This window comes from Netta rufina (genome assembly GCF_964035555.1).
Source record: "Netta rufina genome assembly, chromosome: 2".
Classification (NCBI taxonomy): domain Eukaryota; kingdom Metazoa; phylum Chordata; class Aves; order Anseriformes; family Anatidae; genus Netta; species Netta rufina.
Window position 1 is genome coordinate 40877892 of NC_140124.1, and position 12522 is coordinate 40890413.

Sequence of the window (12522 nt, forward strand, 5' to 3'; positions counted from 1 at the left end):
GGTGTGTTTTCTCAAAGTCTCCCGGCTTAAGGAAAGCCTCAGTGATTGTGCCAATGTATTTGTATGGAAGAGGTGGCACTTCTGAGTTTTTTTGTTGTTTTTCCTTTTTTCCTGGAGGAGATCCACCTAAAGTCCCTTTGAAGGCTGCTGATAAGATGAGGGGGAGACTAAGCCTGGCCTGTAAAAACACTGCTTAGGAATCTCTGCTTCAACTGCTGGGCTCTGATAGGAAGCAAAGGAGTGGAGTGGTATTTGTCAACATGTCACTGCATCCTCAATATGTTTTACACTTCGCTTGGATCTTTGTGCCTCATTTTTTCCAGCGAGTTTCTGCCTGATAACTTGTGTTGGCAAAGCTCTTAGCCTTTCTTACAGGCTCAGGCAGACCTGCCTCCGGTTGACATCATGTTCCAGCATTGTTCAGCCGGCAGAATAGGCTCAAGTATCAATGGTCTGCGTCTGTACTCTTAGCGAGTCTGTTCTAGAAAAAACAAATTAACACGTTTCAGACAAATTTAGGTACCCAGTAGGTGGAACTTTAACTTCCTGAAGTCTTTAAATGGCACATATTCACTAGCTTGGCATTTAGGATCTTGTCGAAGATAACATGATGTCGCAATTTTAAGGAGAATTCCAGCGTTTGTCAGAATTGGGAGCACGCATATGCCTCATTCGTGATATTAAACATCCTGTGGGCTGAGGCTTATTTCCCCATCTATTCGTCTTGATAGTTCCTTGAAGAAGTTGAGCTGTAACTCTCTTCTGGTGTATCCTTTAGGATACTCCATGCTGAAGACAGAAAGGATGGATGCAGCAAGGGCTGAATCTTGGAGCTATCCTTGGGAGGGAAAGAGGTTCCTTCTACACAATCTTCTTTGTAGGTCTCCGTATCAAGACAGGCGAAGTTTGTTCTTCCGATAGCCTACAGCTGATAAGAATACATGGAAGATAACATACTGTGAATGCAAAGCCTGCTTCTTAGGAGGTTTGCCCAAAAAATGTAGATGGATTAAAAGGAACATTTTTGTTTTTAGTGTGACGGCAAGTTGTATGGAGAATTGTTCAGCCAGAAGAAGGCTGAAGATATCAAAATGAAGGGTTTTGGTCTGTCTTACACAAAGCAGATTTGATAGCTTTGTAGATCTGTCAAGCCTTATGTGCTGCATTATGTTCTTTAAGACCACCTTGCACATCCTCCCCTACACGTGGTCCCAAAAGGGGAAAAAAAAAACATGATACTGCACAATGGTTGGGGCAATATGCTGATGACCACCACAATCTCCAGTTCCACCCCGACTTTGTTTATTCCTCTCAGTCCCCAGCGTCCTCCTTCAAAAAAATAAGTTGCCAGCCATGATTCCCTGAGTGATCATGGCCATAATACGAGTGGGCATCCAGTCTCTTCTGTGCCTCACTGTGGGTATCTTTTAGGCCAACAGCATGGGAATTTGAGGATTCTCTTTAACCAGCATGGGACTATCTTAATCAAGCAGGTTGAGACCATGCAGATTCTGCTTTATGGATTGAAATTGCAGAGACCAAGTAGAACTTGAGGAATGCACCCAAGAGCAACTTGATTGGTGTATGCTAATATAGTTTGAAAACCAGAAAACATCTTTCCAGCGTTTTAGACCAGGCATCGTTTATGCTGCCATTGCTTGTACTGAATGCTGGAGTCAAGCCCAGCCTGATTTTTCCAGTCTGTTGAGATCCCATCTATGTCTGCATGTTACATCAGTGTAATAACTGAGGGTAAGGAAGTGATCTTTCCTCTTTTGAAAGAGTTGTACCTGCAACAGCCTAGTCGGGGACACTGTTACTGTAGCATAAAGGGGATATACTGAATCCCTTACCTGCTCAGCAATAGTTCCCTTAAGATAACCTGTGTGCTTGTAAAACTGACCCTACTAGCAAAGTTTACTTTTCAGGCTACATCAATATAGTTAAAGTGATAACATCCTAAGAGGATGCGTGCCCTCAGTTAATTCATGCAGTATTGCTGGCACATATTCCGCAAAAGAAAATAGCAGTGACAAATTGGCAAATTGTTTTCTTGTTTGTTTGTTTCTGGGTAACTCTCCATCACTTGCAGCAAAAATGCACGTGTGCTGTTCTCCAGCCTGTGCCCACATAGGATGTACATCTCCACCATAAAACAGAGGTACAATTTTGAAGTGCCTTAGAGCAAGAAGCAGGGTAGAGGTGTTTGCATAATGACCATAATTACACGGGACTTTCAGGCTGTACCACCACATTTCCTTCACTGTCCTTACCTCTGCTAGCTAGGTAGATATGCCAGCACATTTTCCAACACTCCTCTGCTGTTTGAGATACCCACGGGTAGGACGTTGGATTGTTCTTTCAGAGTTTGATGTAAGCTTGATGGGCAACTAGCTGGGCAGGAGTTGAATTGTCATGAATACGTGCACCAGGCTGCCAAGCTGCCGGTCTGTTCTGGCTTACACTTGTGGCATAATCCAGTCCATTGATTCTCCATCAGGTTTTATGTGACCAGAGCTCTGTGCAGGTGCATTGCTGCTATTTGCAGGCTTCTGGGATCATCCTGTATAGGTTGTCTGCAGCAGTGCTTGAGCACAAGCCCTAAATGCTGCTTAAGTCTGCCTTAGATTTTCAAAGCAGGGCTTATGTAAGGCTCAGTCTGTCAGGATATAGGCCTGCACTGAACCGTAGTGCTAGTTTATTCTCAGTAACTTTGGCCTTTTCTTGGAAGAAAGTCACTAGGGCTAATTTTTCCCTAAGAGTTTAAGATGCCATCGGTGAAATCCTAGAAATGCTGTTGTCCCAGTTTCTGTTCTGCTCCTGGTTCCAGCTGGGGTTGCAAGATGTCTGTGTTGGGAGCTCTGCTTACTCGGTGCTTTCTGACTTCATTTACGTGCACGCTGTGAGGTGCCTTTCAGGATATCAGAACAACGGGAGATATTACCCTTCTGTTAGGTAACTTTTGATTTTTTTTTTCCTCTTGAAAAGGGCAGAAACAAAGCAGTTAAATAGCCTTTTGGAATCTCTGTTGTTATTTTTAAAAGAGCTCTGTGCTCTTTTGCCTTCAGCCAACTACGAACATATGCAGCGTACAGGAAACTTTATTGTTAGAAGTATTCTCTGCAGTTTAACATTCAATATTTCTACTTGCTCTTCTGCTCTTTCTTACCTCTTGCTTCTACTTACAGTTTATAGATCTCCCAGCCCTCATTCTCCCCGGATTATATAATGCAATGTGTCAGTGCCATGCATGGCACCGTAGTTACCTCAGCATTTCCATTATAACTCTCTGTTCTGAGGGATTTATAAGCTAGCAGTAAAAATCTCTTTCTTGGCTAAACCTTGAAACAACAGTTTCTGGTCATTTAAAAAGAAAGCAAAATGAAACAGAACTTTTTTTTTTCCCCCTTCTTTTACTGGCAACCATTTAGCATAGTGTTTGCAGGATCTCCCAAACAGCAAGTGAAGGCTATTCAGTATGCAGCCAATTGTAAATGTAATAATACCTTTTTTTTATTATTATTATTTTTTTTAATCTTTCAGAAATACATGTCATCCAGGCTTTAGGCTGATGATGTCATTGCTTGTTTGCCAGCCTTTCTGGAACTGGCAGCAGCCAGCCTTTTGGGCCTCAGAGGTGCAGCTTTGACTATGTTTTCCTCTACTCACAGCATGGATAAGTTTTATGGTGTTGTGGTTTCTTGTATGTCTTTTTTTTTTTTTTTTTAATATTCATCCGTCTTTCTCAGGCTGAATAACTTTCTATCTCCTTTTTGTGACACGGAGCTACAAATTTATCAGGATCCAAAAAAGATCTTGGGTATACATGAATATCTACAACGTCAGGGTTACTACTAAAAACAAATTTGGAAAGGATATTAAATCTCATGCTCTAATGCTGACGTGACTCACTGCTAGAGAAGAGGCTATTTGGGAACCTGTGGGTGAGTTTCACTTTGCCAGTCCCTGGGGATTCCTGCATTTTCCTTAGGAAGATCTAGTAGCAGTCAGTCTTAGAAATGGGCTGCTGAACCAGATACCCTTCCAGTTTTATCAGCCAGGGCAGTTCTCTTTCCCTGGCTTGGGGCCAAGGGAATGTAAAACGCAGAGTGGATTTTGAGAAACATGGCAGCATGCTCCAGATTGTGGAGATGAATTCTTTTCATTGCCTTTAAGTTAAGCAATCAGCTATAAAGGCATCTCTACAAATACATACCCACCAATTACAACAGACAAAAAGCCTTTTTTATCACTTCAAGTGACTTGCAGGCTTGTTGCATGCCCAGGTTCTGGAGCTGACTAACTCTGCTTTTCCCATCTAAAATCAAATATTGTTCTGCTCTGAATACTTTTTTCGCCAATTGCTGTTACATTTCAGGCCTGAAGTAATTCTTCCTGTTACGTGCAAATTCCTGTTTCAGTCATTGTGCGTTGCGCATAGTAGCATACAGCAGTCACAAGAAAACTCTTGACTTAATTTCACTGTACTTCGTGGTCATTCATGCCATGCGTGTCATTTTTGTGCCAGTAATTTTACTGTTTTTATTTTCTTGGGGGCCATTCTTGCTCAGGATTGATCTCCATTTCATCAGAACTACCTTGGAGTTTTAAATATGCAACCATCACTGTGTCCAGTGATTTTCTTCCCCACAATGTTTTAACATCATTCTTGTGCTTGAGATATGGGGAAAACTTGCTACAATGCTAAAAAAATACGTGTAGTGTTATGGTGATTCAGATTCTTGGATTTGAAACCCCGTATCACCAGTTGGAGGGGAAAAAAAAAAAAAAAGAAGCGCCAAGGCAGACAAGCACTGTTTCATATTAACATCTATTCTCAATGAAGAGGTAAAAATCAAAGCCCCTGTGTGTGAGGCAGGGTTAGTGAACTGCCAGTGATTCTCCCAGCAACTGACACAAAGGAATCTGTGAGTATCAAAGCTGAGGCAGCAAGCTTAGTGTCAGCTCTTGCCTAGGGAGTAGAAGAAAACATCACTTTGTCTCTGCTTTCACTGCTTAAACACACACATCATTCACTAGTAACCATTTACTCTGCTGTCAAAACTGTTTCAAGAGAGTGCTACGTTTGATTAATAGTAAAATGCATGCATGCAAAAAAAAAAAAGTATGCCTCCCCTGAGGTATTTCGTTTTAGAGAATTTTTGCATGTACTTCTTAATTTTTCCATGCTATAAATACGCCTGTAATGCTCCAGGAGCACCGCGTTGCTCGCAGTAAAGTCATTTTTATTTAGAGAGCCTAGTGCACTAATCCTAATTCTAGTTAACTCTCTCTCTTGGTGGAGCACATTACGGACTCCTCAGACTCCTGTACCGACGAAAAAGTGACCAGCACAAACGTGAGCAGTGCATGATTCATAGTGCTTCTTGCGGAATTGTCCAGTGGGTAATTGCAGTACAAAAACCAGAGAAACAGATGTAGACCCTAAACCTTGGCTGTAAATTTTTGTTTTATGATTATGGGTTTCAAATGTGCTATGTCACACTGACAAATATACAGTAACACCAAAGGAAATAGATTTCTGACTTGAACTTTTGCTTTTTTATTTCACTTGTGGCTTAGAATATGTTTATTGTAAAGTTTCTGCCATTGCAGTCTGAGAGAAAACAGATCAAAGTGGTGATGTAAAATCAAAATTTCTTTGCATGGATAAAGTGGAAGATACTGGAGGGTTGTTTCCTACTTGCACCTCTGTATGAGCTGGGCAGACATTTAAAATATGTGGCATTACTTAAAGTTTCATTACATTTGAATGAGGGGGCTATCAGTTATCACAATAGTTATGCTTAGTCCTGATCTAAATTAGAAAATATCCACTGTTTTATGAGTGTAGCTTTTCCTGATACCCTGTTCAAGAAAAACAAGCATCACGCCATTTCAGAGTGAATTATGAGATACATAAATTACTGTATTGTAGAAATAGTATGTGAGCAAACCATTAGACTATTTGAAGAATTCGTTAATTACATGTGGTTTTAGTAATAAGTATAAGCATTAGCACAACTATTATTCGTAATAAAACATGATGAGCTACCTGGCTCATTTAGATACAGTGTGAAAAAGCAATCTTTTTCAATTCGTATGCAGTTAAGCATGACTTCCTGACATTTACTTTCAGAAGTTGCCAGTCTCCGTTTTGAGGCACAACGGGCAGCTTTTATTTTTAAATATGGTTTTATAGGGCTGGTAATGGAATAAACAGAACTGCATTTCTGTTTGTATGATTTTATTTATTTTAACTCACATGGGCAATATGTTTTTCTTGGCATAAGCTTAGGCTGTTCCAAGAGCCCTGGTCTGCACAAAACGCTATTTTCTCCCTAAGTTGGAGACTGACAAAACATACTGTGTTTTGTATGATCCCTTCCAATTATTTTTATGATGACGCATTGCATATTCCGAACTTCTCGTGCATGCTGTATCATCTGGTTAGAAAACGCTGCTTTCTAATTTAGCTTTGTTACTCAAAACAAACCAAATTGCAGCAACATAGGCAGCTGAGATTTTAACAACAAAATTAACCACTTTTCCACTTGCCTTTATGCTATGGAGAATTCTGCTTGCTGGGCTGAAAATGTTTAAACAAGCCTTCCCTAAAGGGTGACTTTTTGGATAAACATGTGCTGAGCATAATTTTCAGATTACAGAGTGTCAGGGACTTCATTAGCTTGAGGACTTCCAGCATGGGGGAGGACACCCTGACGAACTTAGAAAGTCCTTAAAAAGTGTTAAACTTCAGCTTTGTCTGTCTTCTACATAGAGGGAATATGGAAAAAGACACTGCCTGCTGCAGGGACAGCTAGAGTGCTCCTGTCTGAGGGGGAAAAAGTGTTAAGAAAAGCTTTTGTTTTTATCTTTTCAGGCAGATTTGCTTTCAGATTACAGCAGGTCTTTTTGCTGGCTTCTTGTCTGCAATATGGATGTATCAGTTTCAAGGGAGCAAGTGTGCATGGGTTTTCTTTTTTTCTTTTTAATATTCTTGAACCTTTGTGAGAAGTTTTGTTAATGCAATTTACAGGCATTGTCACAGAGCTTTCAGATCATCAAAGGACTTTTTGTAGAGAGAGGACATCACATCCATTAAACTGGTTGCACAGGTCCAAGAGTGAATCTCTCTCCAGTATTTCTTTACAGTCCTCAATTGTGTGCCTTTTCCTTGCTCTGTGTCCCCTGCTCAGCCGGACTCTGATCTTGGGGTTTTAGAAAACGCGCAGTAATGGAGTGTTTCATTTTTCAGCTTCCTAACCTGAGCTATTTTTTTCGATTTTCAGAAGTGCTGCGAAGCCACACAAGTGACTGGAGGGGAAAAGGGAGGGACGGCTGCAAGGCAGAGAAGGGAGGGAAGCGCTGGCCTCTCCTGGAGGCCGGGCTCCTTTGTGCCTCTGGAAACCTCACTCTGGGCTCGTCAGAGCTGAGTGCTGGCTCTGCCAGAGGCTTGGCTCATTTGCTTAAAGTAAAAGCACGCATGTGGTCATTTAGCTCATGTACTTTCCAGCAGGGCAGAGGGAGCGTTTCCAGGCTCATCAATGTTATTTTTCATTTTTAAAGTGCGTGTAGCGATAAGCGCTCGGTGGAGCCTCTCTGCAAGCAGGACTTTGCAGGAGGTTGTTATTTACAGAAAAAAAAAAAAAGCCAGAGCTTTGCTCAGGCCAGACACAAAGGGTAGGCCAGGCACAAAGGGTGGGCCAGCAGCGAGGGGAGCACACCACGTTGGCTGAGGGCAGCCCTGGCACCAGGGGTGTGGGGCATCCCGGCCAGCAACCCAGCAAGGCCTTGCGTCCCGTTCCCCTCACGGGGCCACACGGGAGGGCTGCCAGCAGTGCTGCTGGGTGGGTTTTGGGGTGTGCCGCCGGCCATGAGGAGAGGTGGGAGCAGCCCCAAATGCTCTCAAAATGGCGGCGGGGGAGGAGGTGGCAGCTCCTGGGCACAAGGGGCAGCCGGGTCCCCTGCCTGGGGGCAGCCACCATTTTGGGGCCACAGGATGAGCTCCGAGTGTGTCCAGCCCCCACAAAGCTGCCCGTTGCCTTTCTCCCCTCTCACCCCACAGGGAGCTGGGGCTCATTAGCCCCATGAAAGCTGATACAGCCCCTGGAGCCAGCCCTGCCCCTCTCTGCTAATCAGAAACAGGCGGGACTGGGACCGGCCCAGGGAGCAGCAGCGGGGCAGGGCGAGGAGGGGGCTGCGGGGCTCCCTTGTGCCCTAGGCCAGGCTCTGCTCTTGCTGCCCCAGGACCTCTATGGGCACGGGGCAGGGATCCAGCTCAGCAGGGAAATGTGGGAGCACTGGGCAGCATGGCCCAGCTCCTCCACAGCCATAACACACCTCTGTGTGCTTTAGGGTGGCAAAAGGGGTGGTGAGGAGCGATGGGGAGCTGGATGCCCCCCTGCCTCACACACACACAGCAGGGATGGGCCCACAGGGTCGCTGCCAGGCACAGGGCTGGTGCCAGCCATCAGTGCTGTGGGCGGCAGGGAGGAGCGGTGCCCCCAGCAGCCGGGGCAGAGCTGGTGTCGGTGTCTGCGGTGCGGCTCATGGCCTCCCCGGGGAGCCGAGGAATGTGGCGGGGGGAGAAGGGAAGCGGGGAGGGGGCTCACAAGTTGCAGCGAACGGAGCCAAAACCTGCAACCCCTCTGCTCCCTGCAACCACCTCAAAACAGCGCTGTGCAAACAGCTTCCCGACCAGCACAGGGCCCCGTTTCTATTCCCTCCTGGTTTTAATTTTATCTTTTTTTTTTTTTTTTTTAATTATGATGATTTAAATTTTATTTTTTCATCCGTGCCCGCTCGCAGCCGGCCCCGGCGGAGCAGAGCGGGGCGACCCGGGGAGGGCTGCAGCTCGCCCCGGCCGCCCGCTGGCTGCTGGCTGCCGGGCTGCTGGGAGTTTTTAAGCCGTGTGAGAATCCTGGGAGCTGGTGATGTCAGACGCCTGGGTCATTTGAAGGTTAGCAGCCTGGGAAGGGTTCACAGAAAGTTCACTCGCATATATTAGGCAATTCAATCTTTCATTCTGCGTGACACAAGTAGTAGGAAGTGAGCTGTTCAGAGGCAGAAGGATCTATTCATGGCTGAGGGGGATCCAGAGGTCCTACCGGAGCGGTTTCGTCCCCGGGACTCGGGCCGTCCGCGCGGCACGAGGAGCGGCACGCAGCCGGCGAGCGCCTGAGGAGCGGGACTGGTTCTAAAGAAATTTTGGGGGAGATTGCTCGGAGCTAAAACTTGGAATGCGGCTCGCTTCCCCCCATCTTGCTGGATTGGCTGGGCAGCCTGGAAAATGGTAAATGATCATTTGGATCAATTACAGGCTTTTAGCTGTGTTGTCTGTCATAATTCATGATTCTGGTCTGGGAAAAAGACCAACAGCCTACGTGCCAAAAAAGGGGCAGAGTTTGATGGAGTTGGGTGTACTTTTATGTGCCATTTTCCTCCACACCTAGAGGAAAGCACTTTTGCAGGCATTCTGTGCAGGGGGAATCATGTTTGACTGTATGGATGTTCTAGCAGTGAGCCCTGCTCAGATGCTGGATTTCTACACTGCGAGTCCGTCTTCCTGCATGCTCCAGGAGAAGGCTCTCAAAGCATGCTTCAGTGGATTGGCACAAACAGAGTGGCAACACCGGCACAGTGCTCAATGTAGGTCCCAACTGTTATTTTTCCACTTTAAAGCAATTATGATTATTTGCATGTATTTAAAAAAAAAATACTTGTAATTAACTGCAGGGGTGAGGAGGGGTGGGGGGACTTTTGTGCAGAATGTGGTTTGCAAGCGTTTTTTTTTCTTCTCTGGCAAGGAAGGAAAAAGGAAAGAAGCACCGAGCTTACTGTTTATCCCTTCATATGTCGCATATTGATCCTTAGAACTAGTTGGGAAGCCAAGCAGGAACACACAAAATTACAATATAATACAGCACTTGTAAAACTCCAACCAGTGAAGGACGAATTTACGTAACATCTCTGTAGTCGTTGTTGTTTTTTTTTTTTTCTTTGCCTCCGTAATCTAATTTTGCACCACGTTTGATAATCTGGATGCTTGTTGTCTTGAAGTGCATTTTAGCAGGGCAGCCAAGCAATTAAAATGCTGCTCTGTGCAGTTCTTACAAAGACGTTGAATTGCAGTGGGTAGGTGCCAGTCCAAAAATCAAGCAGGAGTTTTAAGTTTCCTAAGAAAAGGCAATATTTCTTTGTACTGACCTTCCTGCCACCTTTCTTCTTCACTTTGTTGCTCTAAGTAGTTGCTGTTTTGCTAGAAAACTACTTACTGTGAACACCCTTTGAGTTTAACCATCAATTATTTCTATACCTTGAGATTCAGGCAGGGTTACACTGGCAGCAGGGGAAGAAGAGTTAGTGGCAGGACACTTCTGAAAACGTATCATTCTGTTAGAGGGTCTTGATTTTGTGCTGAAATGCATAGGTGGCAAACAATGGCAGAATTTTAACACCACAATTCCAACTTTGAGAAACGACAAGAAGTGCCAGAAAGCATCACCTTTTACTCTGCATAAAAGCTCGCAGGATGCTTCACTGCTCTGACGGTGATTTAGATAAATGACTTGGCTATCTATCAAAATGTTTTTAGTATGCTCTCGGGCACTTCAGTACACCATTAACTGCATAATTGTTTGAATTTTTTGTTATGCACTGTGTTTAAAAAGTTGCTTAGTAATTAGAATAGTTCTCCCTTCAATGTAGTTTATCTCGAGAAAGTGAGTGGGAGTGAAAAATAAATTTAAAAAATGGTTGGTGAAGTAGTGTTGTTTTTCTCTCTTCTCAAAAGTTTTCAGTCAGCCTATGACATTTGTGTGGGCTGAGCAAGGAAAACAGAATCGTAAAAATCAATGCCTACCAGCCTACAACGCTGCAAATATTTTGATGTCTTTACAATTAAAATTAGACTGCGAGGTTCAGCATGGGATGTTTATTTTCTCCACGCCGTTCTCAAAGTGCTTCAAACGAGATAGGAAACAAAGCTCTTTCTTCCAAATAATGTTACTAGCTATGGGAGAGCTGCAGTGGGAGGGGGAACAAACAGATGTTTCACTAAAAATGTGCTTTCCTCCTATGGTTTAAACTTTCGTATAACTTTGGCGGGGATATTGTGGAAACTTAGAATTAAATAAACTTTCCTGAAGTAGGAGGAATAAGCGATGATAAAAAGCTGTCATTTGCAAAATAGTCTTTAAATAACTTCTGGTTTCAAAATGTTCTCTTCATTCACTTCTATTTTGTTAATAACTAGGAGCATGATTCTTAAAAACAAAATATATGGTGTTTGTTCTTGGAGAAGTTAAACACAGGATTACCCTTATCAGAATGGAATGAGTGGTAAATATGTCATTTGTTTAGGGCCTGTGATAAGAGACAAGTGTTGATAACAGCAAAGTTTAGCTAGTCAAAGAAACTCGTATTAACTAAAGTAAATAAAAAAATACAAGGAAAATGCATTCAGGAATCCGGCCCCATAACTTTGTAAGCAATGGGATTAATCTTCACTGCATGGGAATGTAAAATCAGGCCGAAACCTGAATTACAATACGGTGGCTGTAATTTAAGCTCTGAAATTTAATGGTATATAAAAATATGGAAAAGCAATTTAGTTGGTCTAAATGAAGAGTTCTGTTTGATGTGTAGAGCAAGTTGTGTTTTTAATTTTGGAGAAAGTGTAAGCACTTTATGAGTGTGGATGAATGTATGTACACGGATTATAAAATACTCAAATTCGGAAAAAAATGTAAGATTTTATGTTGTATCGCCTGCAAATAACATCAAAAAACAGAACTTTTGTGGTACAGAAAGCTCTTGATGGTTTAAAGGTTGCTCCAGTGCTTACAAATACAAAGACAACAATGTTTAATTCAAACTCAAGTGTTTCCCCCTTTTTATGAAGAACTCTGCGATTAAATGAAATGTAATCATAGCCAAATTTTGAAATTGATAGACGTGTAATAGATATATTTTTTTTTTTTATCTAGTTTATTGTTTTATTTTTGACTCTGCCATAAAAGCAGTACACCTGCAGCCATTGCTCTAGGCCTGAGAAATATTGCTTTGATAGAGATGTGATTGTGGAGTAAAAGGTAAATGGTTGTTAAGGGAATAATACCTGAACAGTGCAGGCTCAGAACAGCCCAGCAATGATCCCGGGCAGCAGCAAGGTTTCAGCTGAGATGCCGGCAGAATTGGCCATGGCAGAGGGCGAGGCAGAGCGCTGTAGGTCTCCAACTTCAGCACATCCTCAGTATGTTAATCCTGTTACAGCTCACTAAGCCAACGCAATCCTGCCACATCACGAATTTTCTAGTCCACCAGGGTCTGCAAAGTAAAACAGAGGGTAGGATGCAACCCAAACATGACCTTAACTTGTGTGGTATTTTTTTTCCTCCCCCTGTGGGGAGGAAAAACCTGCTATGGGTCTGCAACCCAAACGTTAGCCACTGTGTATTGCAAGGCGTGTTACAAGCACATACAAAATATATATATTATCATGTTCATACATGTTTGTAT

At 43.4% G+C, this 12522-nt stretch overlaps 1 protein-coding gene across 4 annotated transcripts in view; it reads left to right on the plus strand.

Annotated features, from left to right (window-relative positions):
* Nucleotides 1-12522, plus strand: part of RARB (retinoic acid receptor beta) — a gene marked incomplete at its 5' end in the record, with an annotated part of 187494 nt that overhangs the window by 89460 nt on the left and 85512 nt on the right. Inside the window, one exon of one of the 4 annotated variants that reach the window (XM_084306862.1) lies at nucleotides 7040-7126. The exons of 1 other annotated variant lie outside the window; for it this stretch is intronic. In XM_084306862.1, the coding sequence (XP_084162988.1) occupies nucleotides 7040-7126 (87 nt within the window). Of the gene's footprint in view, nucleotides 1-7039; nucleotides 7127-9479; nucleotides 9652-12522 lie in introns of those variants that run through there. 2 more of the 4 variants (XM_084306861.1, XM_084306863.1) reach the window with 2 other exon arrangements.